This window comes from Metarhizium album (assembly GCF_000804445.1).
Source record: "Metarhizium album ARSEF 1941 chromosome Unknown scaffold_36, whole genome shotgun sequence".
NCBI lineage: Eukaryota > Fungi > Ascomycota > Sordariomycetes > Hypocreales > Clavicipitaceae > Metarhizium > Metarhizium album.
In genome coordinates, this window is record NW_024467610.1 from 50,712 (window position 1) to 66,222 (window position 15,511).

Here is a 15,511-nt window from a genome sequence, read left to right on the forward strand (position 1 = left end):
TGGTGCCAAATAAAGGCGAAAATGGTGGGTGCATCAACTACAAAATCCCGGCCATCCATCCATCCCTTTCCGATACCACATCCTCAGGTTTCGGCGTGGAAGCCGCCGCAGAGTCGATGACATGGCCGCATGGCCGCAGCAATGTCTGCTTGGCAAGCCCATTCCATTGCTGTTGCTGCTGCTGCTGCTGCTGCTGCTGCTCGCCGCGGTCATCATCACACGTCCGGTTGACGTCTTGCTATGGCGCCTGTTGCTCTGCCCTACCGGTGTCGCAAGCACCGTATTTCATTCTACTGCATCCACCGGTATCTCCCGAGCCCCAGGACTTCAAGCCGGATCGTTGGATCGGGTCAGTCTGGTGGGAAAGACACCGGGTTGGATAGAGATCTCGTCAGCTTTGGGAAGGGGAGCAGGCAATGTCCGAGCATCAAGCAAGTCCAACTTCTTCCGTGTCACTCCTTCGCATGTCTCGTATCGTCATTCTTCGATTCCGAAAACTCTGCCAACATGTCCTCCGCAGCCTTGCCTGTGCGAAGATGTACTTGGCCGCTACCGTCCTGGTCCGCCAGTTCGACCGGCATCTCCACCACACGACGCTTGACGATACTGTGAGAGGCAGCTTATGTGAAGATGAAGTGGAATGCGTGAGTCTTGCCAGTTATCCTGCGAAATCCACGGCAGACTGGCTGTGTTTCGTCCAGAGCTGCTCGCGTTGATTCACCCACTCACTGTCTCCCACACACGCAGGCAACACCCTTCCTTTTCACCGGCGTTTTGCGCGCCAAACAGGTAGTGAAAGCAATCGCCATACGTCTCTCCAACTCCCCTTGTCCGTTCGAATGCGTGCTCACTCATTGAATGGCGGGTCTAGGACTGTGCACTGGCTTTGTTTGCCAGTCGTACCGGTGGTACACATTTGACCAGCATGTGCATTCGCCCAAGGCAAGTCTCGATCCAAAATTCACGTCTCAGCCCGACGTGTCTGTTGGAAATGGAACCGCCCGGTTGTGTCGTTGTTTTCCATGACTGAGCCGCACGTCGCGACCTCGTTTGTCACGCAGACAGACCAGGCACCTTGGCCGTTCCGCGAACAACATCACGTCCCGCGGCGATATATAAAGGCCCGGCCCGGCGCGTACGACAGCACGAGGCGCTCTTCGTGTGAGTCATGCCATTGACAGCGCAGCAGCACACAGCCGACGCAAAGAATAGCACTCGCTTGACAAATGGAGCAGCAGGATTCCCAGGACCATCTCAGCCCCCTACACGACGCGCCTTCGGCCGCGCGCGAACGACTCGACTACAACGAGGCCCAGGGGACTCGACGACGGTCACGCAAGACCATCATCGACCGGGCGTCAAGCTCCAGCCGCCCGGATTTCGAGCCCTCCGTGTCGTCGCCCCTGAGACAGCCGAGTTGGGATCAAGGGAGCGTGCCTTCGCCGCCAAGGGGCTCACCAGTCGTCTCCCACAGCTACGACGACGGATCACTTGCCGACGACGAGGAGGAGGAGCCCGCGACATCACCTCCGCCGGGGCTTGAAAGAGCATCTCGCCGCGGCCGCGCCCGCCGAGCCCGTTGGTACGTCGAACCAGCCCAGTCGCCCCGTGCTGCGCAGAGGCCAGCGTCTCCGATACGCTTGCTTTCCGAATCGTCAGAGCCAGACCTTAGAAACACTTCATTTCCATTCTTCACGCCGCAGGAGCCTGTCGGGTCGCCTGCGGGGTCATCCGCGCCCAACGCCCGTCGGCCACGACAAGCCTCGCCGTCTCCCGTCACGCCCGTCGCCTACGACGCGTGGAGCGCCCTCGAGCCCGGACAAGTGCCCTTTGAGTTTGACGTTTCTCCAGAGGACAGCGACCAGCGACCAGCCGGGCCGCGCCCGGGCCGCAGCTCGGAAGACGCGCCGTCGAGGCGCCTGCGCAGGGGCTGACCCCGAAAGCCTCGAGAAACGCGCGCGCCGGGCAAAGAGTAGAAGCCCCCTTTTTTCATCAGCGATCCCACAACAAGGCGGCGGACGTGAATGCCGGCGTCAAACGCAGCCCTAGATACGTGTCACCTCCTCGTCACTCGATGAAACCCAACTCCAACTTTCTCCGGCGTCCTCCGTGTATTGCATGTCCACCGTCTCAGTCTCAGTGCGGCAACGAGAGCAAAACCAAAAAATAAAATAAAAAATAAAAAATCAAGCCACCAGACTGGGAGGAGAATCATCTGCCCCGTCTTCGCATGCCCCTTGTTCAGCTCCAAGCCCCCTGGTTGCCCGGGCGTCTCCCACGTGTCCACTCGCAAATGCGCACGCCAGGAGGGCCAGCGCCAGCTTTCCGGAAGCATACATACAGCCAGCGCATGATTCTCGGTGATATTTCGCAACGCGCGGGTACTTGGCAGTCGACTGACACTAGTGACTCAGAGTGCATGGATGAGATGCCCCATTGGCCGTCTTGCGCTTGCGCGTGATACGATTTCCATGTTTCCGAAGGAGATGCCGAGTACACGGCGCCGTCGCCGAGCTCGCTGGCAGTCGTCGATCTGATTCATGTACCCGCCTATCCGGCATGACTCAGGTCCACCGGGGCCCCTGGGTGGAATGGGAATGGATCATGGTTCCATAGTCTTCTGCCGCGTTTCTCGTTTGTCAAACTGGGGTAACTCATGCGGGGGTAGGGAGGAGGGGCAGACGCCTTGCCATGTCACCATGTGGGCGGTTCAGACTGAGGGATCAAGGTTTGTGGCCTGAAATATGGAGTGCCAAGGTTATTTACTGTGTCTCGGGTCTCGGAAGCCTACTTACTTTGGCATTGTGTCGACGGTGCCCGGGCGGTCGATGGCCAGACACGACGTCGTGAGGGCGTTTCCAGTTCAACCTTTCTCGCGCGGAAAGTTGGTTACTTAGCCACTAGTCACAGGGAGAGGCAGAGGAATGCGAAACCTCCGCGCACAAGTTTAATGCAGCGACGAGTGAATTGTCTCGAGTAGAAAAGAATGAAAAAAAGGGCTACCGTCACAAAACGGGGCATCATGCATCGTCTACGAAACGGTCTTCCTCTCTTCAATGTGCTGCCCGGCACCGTGCGTCTCCTCCGCGATACGCTGCTTCTCGCTGTACGCCATGTCCTGCTGTTCGGCGTCCCGGTTGCCGTACAGACCAATCTTGTACCAGGGGAGATCGAACAGGCGATCCATGCTCTCGAGACTGCGGCCGCTGGTTTCGGGGACGGAGAACCAGACCCAGATGCCGCCCAGGATGGTGACTGCCGCGAAGCACCAGAAGGTGCCCATGGGGGATATGCCGCCATCAGAAGTAGGAAGCAGCATGTTGGGCACAGCCCGGGAGTTGCCGTACTGGTTGGCAAAGTGGAGGGTCATGGCCCACGAGGTAGCCAGAGCCCGGATTCTCAGGGGGAACAGCTCGGCAGTCAGCAAGTACTGCATCGAGTTCCATCCGAGAGCCCATCCGCAGCCCGAGACGTAAATCATGGCAATGGCTCCGCGGCTGGCGGGGACCTTGGAAGCGGGCAGGACGTAGTGCTCGACCGTGCCGAGCTCAGGAACGGCCGTCAAAAACCCGGCGACATAGATCATGGAAACGGCCTGCAGGGTGATGCCTGTGAGCAGGGCGCGCTTCCTACCAATCACGTCGACCAGGAAGAGGGCGCAGGCGATTGCCGAAACGAGCTTCACGATGCCGAACACGGCGGTGACGAGGAGGCCTTCCTCGCTGCCGGTGATGCCAAGGATCTTGAACAGATCGGGGGCGTAGAGGGTGATGGAACCGGCGCCGGACCATTGAGACAGCAACTGGACCATGGTGGCGAGGTAGACACGGTACAGGTTGCTCTTGTCGAGGAACATCTCCTTGAGCTTGCCGGCCCAGCCGACCCCCTTGCTGGCTTCCAGCTCATGGTCCAGGGCGGCCTGGATGATTGCGATTTCGCGCACAACATACTCGCTGTCGGGCTCCTGCTTGCGCAGACGGGCCATGACATGGGTAGCCCTCTCGTTCTTGCCCTGCTTGACGAGGAAGCGGGGAGATTCGTATTGCATAAAGGTCAGGATGAAGATGATGCAGGCCATGATGATGTGCAGGCTCGTGGGGACCAACCACTGATTGTGGCTATTGTTGGGAATGTTGAGTCTGCAGCCATAGTTGGTGAAGTATGCCAATACGATGCCGATGTAAACAGCACCGGTGAAGAAACAGGTGCACAAGCCGCGGACGGAAGCGGGCGCGACCTCGGCGATGTACACGGGGCTGTTTTGCGAGATTGTCAGCAAAGACTTGATAAAAAAATAAAAAAAAAAGGGCTTGCAAGACGCAGGCCAAGAGGCTGCTCGTTGAGTGCGGCGGCGCGGGCTGGGTTGGACCCTGAGGACCGACTTCCGAGCACCTCAACACCAAAAGTCCGGGATGAAACGCGCGAGTCAAGGGCAAAAGAAGTCTTTCGCTGCAACTCACCCCACGACAGGGGTCTGTCCCACGCCAAGACCTGCAATGAACCTCCCCGCATAAATGGCGCCAAGGTTGCCGTTGACGCCGCCAACCATGAATATGATGATGCCGACGACCCAGAGGAGACATAGGAAGCGGGTGGCCATGATGCGACCGATGCGATCGCACACGAGAAAGGCTCTGTGGTGTGTCAAAAACGTTAGCCAGTGCGCGCCGCCGCCAAAGGGGTGTGCGTCCATTCTCTTCTCATTTCCGGAAACTCTGGCGGTGTCTGTCGTACAAAGAAGCTCACGCGGACATGCCGCCGCCGTTGCATCGTGATGCGAGGTTAATAAGGAATGGCACATACAGCAGCGCACCACCAACGGAGCCGATTTGCACCATGGCCGACACATTGGCCTTGATGTTGGCCTGCTCGACGGCAGAGAAGGACTTGTAGTCAATGGTGGACTGGAAATCCGCCGAGTTGAAAGCCCCCGAGATGAGACCCTCGTCGATCCCGCGAGCAGCGCCGAGGAGGCCAAACGACACCACAGCAAACCACAGGCGCCAGTTGAAGACACCCTTGGGCTCCCCCAGGTCCCCAAGACGGAAGATGTTGACAGGCTTCTTCACGCCACCTGCCATTGTGTTGTGGTGTGGTGTCGTGCTGGAGTGTCCGAGGAAGATTCTTGGCTTCAGGGGACGAGAGGAAGAAGGGAGGCGTACGGGCGGCCGGTTTTCAGAAACACAGGGACGCGGAACTACTTCTTGACAGTACGCGGCAGAAGTCGTTGCGCGAGAGAATAGTAGGCGGGCATTGCGAGATTCTTATCCTGGGGAATTTTCTGGGGTCCGAGGTCTGGGGAAACCAACAGGGCCGAGTAGCCCGAAGTCGCAGGCCTTTTCCAAACCAGGCAGGGGTTTTATTAGCTTGGAGAAATGCAAAAGTCTGTGGGCAAGCAAGCCAGCAAGCAAGCACGCTTCCCTCACAGCCTCGCCTCGCGTCGTCTGCTGACGAAACGGCGGCGGGCAGTCATGGTGCGCCTGGCTTATAAGTTAATCTAAACTAGGCAACGTCCCCAGCACCCGAACCGGCGGCAGCCAGGGCGACAAGTTCAGCCACAGCAAGCCAAAGGATCCGAGTTGGCATGCGAAACTGTCCAGGGATGATGCAAGTACTGGGTGAAGCAACGAATGTCGTGTCGTGCCATGGCCCACGGGACACGGTGTTGAAGACTCTGCAGCACGAAGACGAAGAGGCGCGGGGCGGCAGGCAGGCCATCGATGCGTGCGCCGACAGAGGGCTTCCCTTGCTTTGGCATGGACAAGACAGGGACAAGGGTGCTTGCTCGTCTCGTCGTCCATGAACCCTGTCCCCTGTCCCCTGGTCTCCGTATGGGCGTACTCCGGGGCATGGACGGCGTCGCGGCCTTCGAGTGTTCCAGATGGGTGCCAGAATCAACTCGAGCCACGGCTCCACGAGTCCGCCCGCGACCAGTCGAAGCGCGGGCGCGGGCGCGGGGGAACTCTCGAGCACGGTCCATCGTCACGATGCGCCGGCGACGCATGAGGCCATGTGATGTGAGCCCACCGGTTGACCCTTGACTCGACTAGCTGACTCGAACCAGACGATGGCGAGTTGCCAACGTCGGCATTCGCGGAAACACAGGCCGGTTGGTTCTTTTTTTTTTTCTCAGCTCGACACCCCCAACAAACCTTTGGAAGCCCACAGATGACGGCATTGGTCAACCTCGTCATCTCCTCCGGGTCTAGATATCAGCTCTGCCTGATATCATATCAGGCTGAAGACAAAAGTCGTGCACGTAGGCATTTCCGGCCGCCTCCGCACCGTCCGCATCTTGACCCCAGGGACACCCAACCCAGCCCGCCGCCATTTTCTTGAATCTGGGGCTTTTAAACAGCCGCTTTCGACAAGCCACCGCCTCGGCCGTCATGCAGCGGGGCCCGCTGTTGTTGACACAATTTATATCTCGGCCAACGTCCGGCGTCGAGGTCTGCTTCGCTGACAGTTGCCGGTGTTGGTCGTTTCTTCAAAACCCCCCATTCGCCTCGGCTCCCTCCGCAGAGCGCGCAAGTCATTGTTAACCGGTCTCGTCAATGATGCTATTGGACTGTCGACTTGGGAGCGTCTCCAACGTCGCCTGTGATTTGCCAATTGTCTCGACCTTGGTCCGCAGGTTCGACGTTGAGGGGACGCTGGTTTGCCACAACCCAATGACATTGTGTCGTCTTCGAAAACCATGACAAATAACCTGGGTGCTTCCAACACGTTCGACCCTGCAGGTTTCGTGCGTGATGCTTGTATCTTCGCATTTGCAACCAATAGTTGTCAGGTTGGGTAAGTCAGAGTCGCCAATTCCGCCACAATAAGGATATCGTGTACGCCAAGATTGCGTCATACGCTGCACGAAATCCAAGTGTCGCACTACGGTTCTATGCCATTTGTCTTGTCGTTCCCAGATATTGGCTTCATTCGAGGTGGCAACTTACCAATTGACAGTCCAACATTGGTTCGTGTGCAAAATGCCTGGGTTGATGAGAGTCAAATTTCGTCTCCATATACTATTTATTTTGACCGTGACTTATCACGCCAAGTATGCCATCATGCCATGCCCAGGCTCGGGGCGCTCTGCCCAGACTGGAGCCGCATCAAATTGACTTGCATCAGTGACCTTTCATGACGATCCTATGCGGCTCCCTATCAGATGCCTTCGGGCAAGACGGCAACTTGTCAAAGTATGTCAGCGAGGGGCAGCAGACCTAAACTCTTTCTTTGCTTACTGCCCCGTTGTAGTTAAACCCCGGCCAACGCCATCCGGTTCATTTTCGCTTGTTGGAGAGTTTGTCGCCCCAAGCATTTCTCGTCAATTCGGCACATTATGGAGCCGGTATGCGTACCATGTCCGGTGACCTCGCCTTACTGCTATTTCAGATATACCGGACGCTGCCAAGAAAGCCGCTGAAGTCATCGTCGTGCATTGTCAACCCAAACTTGGGTTCGCCAAAAGTATCGTTCTGGACGCCGGGGATCCAAGGTATCCCATGCTTTGGGCTCTGAAAATCGATTTCGTAGCTGACATTCGTGCTTCTGAACGTGCGGTTACGTCCAATACCGTGCCCATACAGCATGCTCTTCCTTCGTTCCCATGAACCTGAAGTCTACTTCTACTATATCTTGAAATCCCTCCTTGCTTTGGGGTGCTTTATATCTTGAGGAGAAGCCCGTGAAGGCTAATTTTGGTAAGCGTGGTCTTGCCTCCGGATTCAATGACCTGTTGTGGGCTCGAACGGCATCATTGTGCTCGCAAATATACAATGGCGTCTTGAACCAAACGCATCGGATAGGAACCTTTGCTTTGGACGCTACCTCTACCCACAATGCCCGCGTATCGGGATCAGCATTGGTGTTATCTAACAATTCATCAGCTCAACGAAGCACAAAGAATTCAAGGTTGTCGTGTACACGTACCAACAGCGACAGAGCTCCCCTTGAGCAATAGCTCCTTGGCGGCCTGAAGACATTTATCCCGGCTTTTTAAAGTGTCCTGGTTGACTCTCTCGTATCCTAATGGCTTGAGATACCTCCAAAAGAACGTGCTCTTGCCAGCTCCCGGCGGACCACAGAATAAGACAACATCCTTGTCATTCTTCCGCTCGAAGACATGAAAAAGTCCATCAGACAAAGTCCCCCCATCGTCAAATGGGAACTTTGCCACGTCAAAGTCTCGAACAAAATCTCTAGGGCTTTCACCCAAGAAATATTCCTCGGGAGTTTTATAAGCGATTCCTACATTGTGGGCAAAATTCCTATCTGAGCAGCTGAAGTCCTTGGCCTTTGACGCAGCGCCGTCACCACCAGAACGGCCGAGACCAGCAACTCGGCCGCCCGCATCTCCTACGAAGAAGCTGTGTTTCAGGTCCACCTCGTTTTCTGGAATGTCGTAGTCCTCACAAACTTCCTTCCACATCTCTGTGTTGGGTTTTCTGTATCCATCCCTTTCGGTCGCGGCGTAAATAGTCGTTGGGATGTCCAGGCTAGCGAGAATAGCACTGCACTTTTGCTTAAAATCGGCAACTCGCTTCTGGGCGTTTCCTTTTGGGCCTTTGGATGACGGGTCAAAATTCAACGCAAGTCCACCCTGGTTGGATAAAATAACAACTTGATAGTCCTTCTCCTTGGACAATTCTTGGAGAATGCCAGGAACGTGAGGGTGCCACCATTTCCAATCTCTCCCATCACCCGCATGCTTCTTCCCAGAGCTAGTCACGATCAATGTCGAGTCTAAATCGAATGCAGCGATCCTTTTTTTAGGCTTCTTTCCAGAAACGTGTGCATCTGGTACATATCGACCGACGAGCAACGTGGCAGGAACATCGTCGCTTGGTCCGCGTTCAGACCAAGTCGTTCGATCCTTGGGCTTCTGCGAGGTTGGAGTAAAGAAATTGGCCACCGCGGACTCTGAATAGTTTAGTCAGCGGGCCCTTGCAACTACATTGAGGAATATGAATGAATACCTACTAGTGGTGGTACTCTGCAGAGACCGTTTGATAGGAGGGGGTGAAATCGGTGCTTCCTCAGCCTTCCGCTTAATGGTGGAAGGTGGCGGTGCCATGTTGGGGAAATTTGGCTCTTGCAGAGTAGCATAAGTCGTAGCTGTTCCTCCAAATATAATTACAGTCAATCAGCGTTGTGAGACCCAGGCAATGTGGTGGCGAGGCAAAAGTCCTGTCCCAAATGCAGCCACAACGCGAGGGAAAATGGATGCACGCGAGTCGCTTAACGCGGGATCACGTGCTGAGTGGACATGTCATTCCATTTGTCCCACGGCAAACATGAACGGTGAACGGTTTGGCTTCGCAGAGATCTCGCGCAACAAAAAGTAATCCTCAGCGAGAGAAAATTATGCCACTTTCCCTTGTTAATATTTATCCGTTGAACGTGGAGGAAGCCTTGTCCCCAGATCGTACGACTAAACACATACTTACTCCTTCGCCAAGGTTACAGCACCTCAGTCCTCAAGGCTGCCTCTGCACCATTTCGCCATTTCCCTCATCATGTACGAACTATTTCTCACTGCATTGATTGAGGAGAAGGATTTCAATGCAGCATGCTCTGTGCTAAGTGGCTTCTGTGCCATGTCTCCCTGGGAGACTCTCAACAGGGTGCTCTACTTGCAAGGCCCCCCTAGACCCAGCGGTATCACGAATCAGTCATCCATTGAGAAGCCTCTACGAAAAGATACGGCATTGCTATGGAAAGAGCTCCATCAAAGCCTCAGCCGCCAGTCGTGTATTCTTCAAGTTAGATACGAGGTTGTAAAAGATCGAGACCTGGGACCCTCCTCAGCACCAATGGATTTGGACGGCATGCCTGGCGTATTGCGATGGGCAGACTTCCCAGACCCTCCCCATGGAAGACCATGGCTCAGTCAGAGAAAAATGGTGGAAATATGGGAGCAGAAGAAGCTTCTACCAATTATGCGGGATAACAATTATAGGTACGCAGGGTCCGTGGATTGGAGTGGCTCGGCTCAGCTGACGTATACCAGATTCAAAACCGAAATCCTCGAAGAAAACTACAGGTTCTTTCGAGAAGAAGTAGAGTTTTGTCTTAGTAGGCAGTATTTCCTGAGACCGCTTGGCGACTACGCGCCGTTGGAGTCTAGAGGTGGCCAGCAACCGAGCCCGAGCCCCATTACATCACTACCAGCCTGGGATGATGTAACCCCAGTCGACATGCAAAATCGCTGGATTCTCCTCGTCAAATCTCACGTTGTTCAAGACAACAAGCCAGACGACATCAGAATAGCCCAAGACCAATTACTGTCCATTCGGGGAGAGTTAGAGGGGGCATTTGACTTTAAGACATTTGATCGCAAGGTTCATGATACGCGGATAGCTCAACAGCAACAAGGGATTCAAGCCTTGCCCCAGAAAGTTATTCTAGGCAAGACTTGATGCCCTCAGTTGGAAGACATTTACTGCAGCTAGCTCTCCGCGTGGCCTCAAATAGCGAGAAATACCGGCCGTGCTCGTCAATTCCACCCTGCTGCACGAGTCGAATTGGCTTTGTCCGACATAATAATAACTGCTTCAGCCCCCACGGGAATTGCAGTCACAATGGGAAGAATGTCCAAAATACTTACCACGCTAACTATTGAGATCACGTAGGCTTCCATACACAGCCTATTCCGTTGTAGTAGTAACGGTCAAGTTGGGTCGGAAGTTCAAAGGCAGAGTCGATTTAAAATAATCACGACGTTCGCCTAGTTTGATGGCTCATTCTCCAAGGCACACAAATAATCGCAAAGAGTCGTGAATGCCTCTTTTGGTGTTTCTTCTACTGGTGGAGAAATTTCCTAGATCTCTGCAAACAATTTAAAGCAAGCAGGCCCGTTTCAGTGTAAAGTCAACCGAAGACGGATGGTCCAGATGTCCGCTCGACTTGGTGCAGGGATTGAGCCTGTGCTTAGAGTCGATCGCCACCACGAGAAGGCAGTACGGACGCCCGATAACACAGACCTCCTCTGCGAGAGTCAAGTAACTGGACCAGCGGTCATCAGCATTATTTCTGTCGACTTGTCGAACAGAGAGCCTTGTGGTTGGTGCACGCATGTATCCTAATGTGCACTTTGTGTTGACGAAAACTCATCCGGCAAGTCGAAGCCGGCCAACACACCACACGCGTTCGAAGAAAGGAACGCATTATTTTCTTGCACGCAGCAGGATATTCCTTTTTTTTTTTTTTGGAAACAATAACTGTTGATGAGAACTCTCACGGGGGCGTACGGTGCCCCTTTGTAGAATGCCTACCGTGGGAGGTAGAAAGACTTGGCTAGAGCAGGTCGTTACGGACTAGACTATCGCGGGTTATGGCATAAAATACTGTGATGAATGAATGCATACGTCGTCTGGGGCAAATAGTACGTCAAAGGCTACATTGCAACCAGCTTTTTTTTGAAGGAGAACTTTGGACCATCACATACTCTACGTGTTGAGGTATGCTCGATGACCTGTCAAGCCACGGCAACTCTTGGCTCTGTTTGTACGCGCTCTGAAACAAACTAGAGTTTGACAACCTGTTGAGTGCAATTGTGCTTTGGACTCATAAAGAGTAATCTTGTTTCTCGGAACATCTGTATTTACGCAACATCCACGCAGACTTTGAAACAAGAGTAAATGTCGGACTGAATGCGCGGCACAACCATCAACAGCTTCACATTTCGCGATACGGTGGCAGCTCATGCCACTCATCTATTAGAATAGACATCAATAGAGGAGTCGAGTAATGCTGGGGGATGAGCGATCGAGTCTCTCATGCACAGGTCTGCTTCGTGTATCGTCCGGATCGCTTGTGGCACGACACGAAGGCAGTCAAGTATGCAAACGCTGCTCGCCAGGTATATACCAAAGAGATGCCTGGCATTTTGAAAGCCTTTTTATGTTTTCTTGCAGAAAGAGGAGTGCCTATTTTCCACGCAAGTAAAATGTTATCTATCATAGCGGAGCAGCATCATTGTCAAGGGCTAACCTACAGGCTGCTGCAGTCAAGCGTTGCTGGTATCAAATACGAACTGAAAAGATGGAAGAGGTAGAAAAGCCATCTTTTCTTTCTTTGGTTATCTTACTATATGCTTTACTTTTTTATATATATATTTCGCAACGCGCCAAAGGGAACTTGCTTATCATGCAATGGCAGGTCCAAGTAGAACCCGTACTGTGATGGACCAGCTCAACGAGCCATCGCGGGTTGCCAGCCGCAGTCATTCCCGTGGTGTGCCGGACCCCGATCGTTGGGGTCAAAAGGGTGCTTCACGTAATGAACAAGCTGTCCTCTGCTCGCTCAATTGGCACCGTATACTCCGTACTTGGTAGGTAGTCAACGAAGATGTGGGCTATGTCCCCTCACCATGTCCGGCTTTGGAGTCGATTCTTTTGACGGCTACGACAAGGCAAAAATAAAAAAAAAAATCACCGCTTACGCAGACGGAGCCTAATCTACTCGACACGTACAACAGCCAAAGGTAATAACAACGTGCCAACTGCAAATGCCCCGGCCAGCATTCGTCACCCACTCACACCACTCCACGTTCAACAACAGCTTCACGCCGCAATACCATCCTGTGTGACCTATCCCATGTTAGTTATAAGTTACCCTAAATAGCTAGCCCAGCTAGCCATATAATTAGTGCGTCTGCTACGGTTCCCGGTGTGGAAGATGACCTATCCCATAGTACTTCCATGACGGCGTCCAATTTTCCTTCAGAACAAGAGGGCCTGCGATAGGATTTGCACTAGACACAAAAATTTTGCTCACCGCCCCTGTCATGACTTGCATACCGAACGAAACTCCAACCACTGCTCGGAACCCACGTTGCTATACGGAACTTGCCGGATGCCGCCAAGATATCGGGGAAGAATCGTCCAGCCAGACAGACTCTTGAATTCCGGCTCTGGAGATACCATCCGAGTACACATACACATAACATCACATCAATCATCAGTCATACCACACTTCTCCGACCATTGGTGAGCTCCGGGCCCCGGGGTCGACGCATAGCGAGGCGCCACACCACTCCAGAACCGCCAGCACCGGGATATTTTCGGTGTCTCAGAGGGAAAAGTTAGAGTTTCTCTATCCCTAGCACCAAGAATTCAGGCAGCATGTTGGGCTTCGCTGGCTGTGGTCGGTGTTGCGGACAGGCTCCCTCCCATACGGATTGTACTGCATGTAGAGGGTGTCTGGACAAGGAGACGGACGACACGGCGTTGCTGTTCGGCGCTGTAGATCCCATATGGGACTAATGCACAGCTACTCAGCGAGAGAAAGTAGGTCAGCCTTGGAATGTCGAGCCAAGAGTACACCACACAGGTGCTTGTGCCACTGCCATAACTCGCTCAACTTGTGTGAAGACGCTGCCAAGACCGATGAGGCATATTAGAGGCTAGAAGGTCTTCCGACCAGATTCATCGCAGATGCAAGTCATTGCAGGCCACCAATGTGGCGACGCGCTGTCACCCTACAAGGGAAGAGGAAGAAAAAGAAAAAGGAAAAGAAGGCAAAAGGAAAGATCCACGGATGATGATTTTGTGCGCGGGTCTTCGGACGTATTCCGCTTCGGGCTGCCCCTGTGGGCAAGTTGCGTTGGGTGGAGATTTGAACGACGGCGTCTCAGTGCAGAGTTTTTTCTTTCCCCGTTCGCGGGCCGGAATAACCACGCTTCCAAGCAGAGGCGCCCCATTCTTCAGGCCAGGTGGAGCGCAGTGCTCGTTGAAAATGTCTTCTCCTCCACTTCACCAACGGGACGACGTCAACCCACTCGTGTCCAGACAGAGGGACCCGATTCAGCGGACACTGCTACGGAGTGCTGTGCTGTACCATGTCGTGACGGATTCGACTCGGTCCACCACGAAATTACGATGTGTCAATGGTGGCGGCGAGTCCCAACCTGCATATGAAAAAAAAAACGCCATTGCATTGCTCCATCGCACCACGGCCCCCGCGTCCTGAAAGTAAGTGTAGCTTGAAAGAGCATGCGGTCCGTGGTGACCTGCATCCCCCATCTCTTGTTTGCTGCACATTTCAGGGCAGCATACGGCATTGCATGTAGCTGAATGGTGTAGGTCAAATCGAGATCTCTCACAGCATGTCGGCCACGCCAAAATAAGGAACCTGTGTACGGAGTAAGCTTCTTGACATGGACAGCTCCCATCTCCCATGGATGGGATGTGCCCTCTGGCTAGCTTGATAGGCTCATGGCTTGAGCTTCTCGCCACTGCACCACGAAAGCACAGGAACCCGACAAAGAGGTGGCGCTTCCCGGACGTGACATGGCTGGTGGCCGGGGGAGGCGTTCCGTCGGGCCTGGCTAATGTAAGGCACAAACTCAGAAATCCCTCGCCACGTCCACGGAATTGTGGACGTTGGATCGTGGCCAAAAGCCACTGAAAAAGTCCAGGGAAAAAAAAAAATCCCCCGCTCGCAGGAACTGAGTCTCTGCCTCTGTCCGTCTTGTCCTTGAACCATTCCATCCCATCGCCGTCTGGAGTTGGTTGTCTTTGGGTTTTAGCTTATTGCTGCTTCTCAAGCAGCGAGTACACCAGATATCAAACATTCTGCCTGCACTTGTGTCAAACGAAGCGAGCACCTTTGAGCACCTTGGCTCGAATGTTCGGATATACCCCTCTTCATTTCTGTCGGAAGCAGAACCTTGCACCCAGGATTTCTTGGCACCCCCAACGGAAAATCTTGTCGAAAAAGGTGGCGGCGGCAGCGGCAGCCAAGGGACCAAAGGAATCGGTTATAGTTCTCTGTAGGGGGCTTGCATGCAGACCACTGCTAGTGTCATGATAACGGCGAAGCAGCAAATGAGGAACTTTGTCCCGTTGTCGAATAGGGACCATTGGGGGCGGATTTGCCTCAGCCCGCCATAGGGCGTATTGCGTCAACCCGGCGTTGCGAACTGTCGAGGCGTTCTTCCGTCGATACCACCACGTCTTGGACTCTATTTCGACACTGAGTACGCAATTTCGGGAGAAGACCAGAGCATTCCGAACACACTTCCCAGCTCCAAGCTTGTCAATACGATGTGTGGCCCAGCCTCTGCCTTGAGCAGCATATCGAGTGAACTTGGTCCACCTCCTCCAATATATGCAGCCACAGTTGGCTGAGAAGCCAGAGATCGGATGGGCTGAAGATTGACGTACGCTTAAATGCCTCGCACATGTAACTACACTTGCTCTGAATTTAGCTATGCACCAGGATAATTCTTCGATGCCTCCGTGGCCACAGGCCAGACTCTTGGCAGCCGCACCGTACAACAGATTATCCCGGTGCAGAAACGAGCAACCTTGAATGTCCAACCGAGCAAAGGCGGAACAAGGCTTTAGCACTTCGCTCCTCGTTGCTGTCCGCGAAAAGCCCTCAAGCTGTGAGTCCACAGGTATGCGCTAATTTTCAGGCTCACCTGTGCAGACGGGGTTTCGGCAACGCGTATACCAGATCTAGATCTGAGCGTGTGGTGTTACTCAACAAATCGATAGTATCAGGCCAC

The 15,511-nt window shown here is 53.9% G+C and overlaps 4 protein-coding genes across 4 annotated transcripts; 2 read left to right on the plus strand and 2 right to left on the minus strand.

Moving 5' to 3' along the window:
* Positions 1-1,226: 1,226 nt before the first annotated feature.
* MAM_07778 (uncharacterized protein) lies at positions 1,227-1,934 on the plus strand (the record flags this gene model as incomplete). The annotated part of the gene is made up of 1 exon (XM_040826576.1): positions 1,227-1,934. The coding sequence occupies one exon, from the start codon at positions 1,227-1,229 to the stop codon at positions 1,932-1,934; it is 708 nt and encodes a 235-aa protein (XP_040675415.1).
* A 1,097-nt stretch (positions 1,935-3,031) lies between these two features.
* MAM_07779 (MFS quinate transporter) lies at positions 3,032-5,081 on the minus strand (the record flags this gene model as incomplete). Its single annotated transcript, XM_040826577.1, has 3 exons — positions 3,032-4,256; positions 4,461-4,634; positions 4,804-5,081. The coding sequence occupies 3 exons, from the start codon at positions 5,079-5,081 to the stop codon at positions 3,032-3,034; spliced, it is 1,677 nt and encodes a 558-aa protein (XP_040675416.1).
* A 2,304-nt stretch (positions 5,082-7,385) lies between these two features.
* On the minus strand, positions 7,386-9,070 carry MAM_07780 (DNA kinase/phosphatase Pnk1; the record flags this gene model as incomplete). The annotated part of the gene is made up of 4 exons (XM_040826578.1): positions 7,386-7,511; positions 7,582-7,868; positions 7,927-8,916; positions 8,977-9,070. The coding sequence occupies 4 exons, from the start codon at positions 9,068-9,070 to the stop codon at positions 7,386-7,388; spliced, it is 1,497 nt and encodes a 498-aa protein (XP_040675417.1).
* A 442-nt stretch (positions 9,071-9,512) lies between these two features.
* Positions 9,513-10,415, plus strand: MAM_07781 (uncharacterized protein; the record flags this gene model as incomplete). The annotated part of the gene is made up of 2 exons (XM_040826579.1): positions 9,513-9,955; positions 10,007-10,415. The coding sequence occupies 2 exons, from the start codon at positions 9,513-9,515 to the stop codon at positions 10,413-10,415; spliced, it is 852 nt and encodes a 283-aa protein (XP_040675418.1).
* Positions 10,416-15,511: the final 5,096 nt, after the last annotated feature.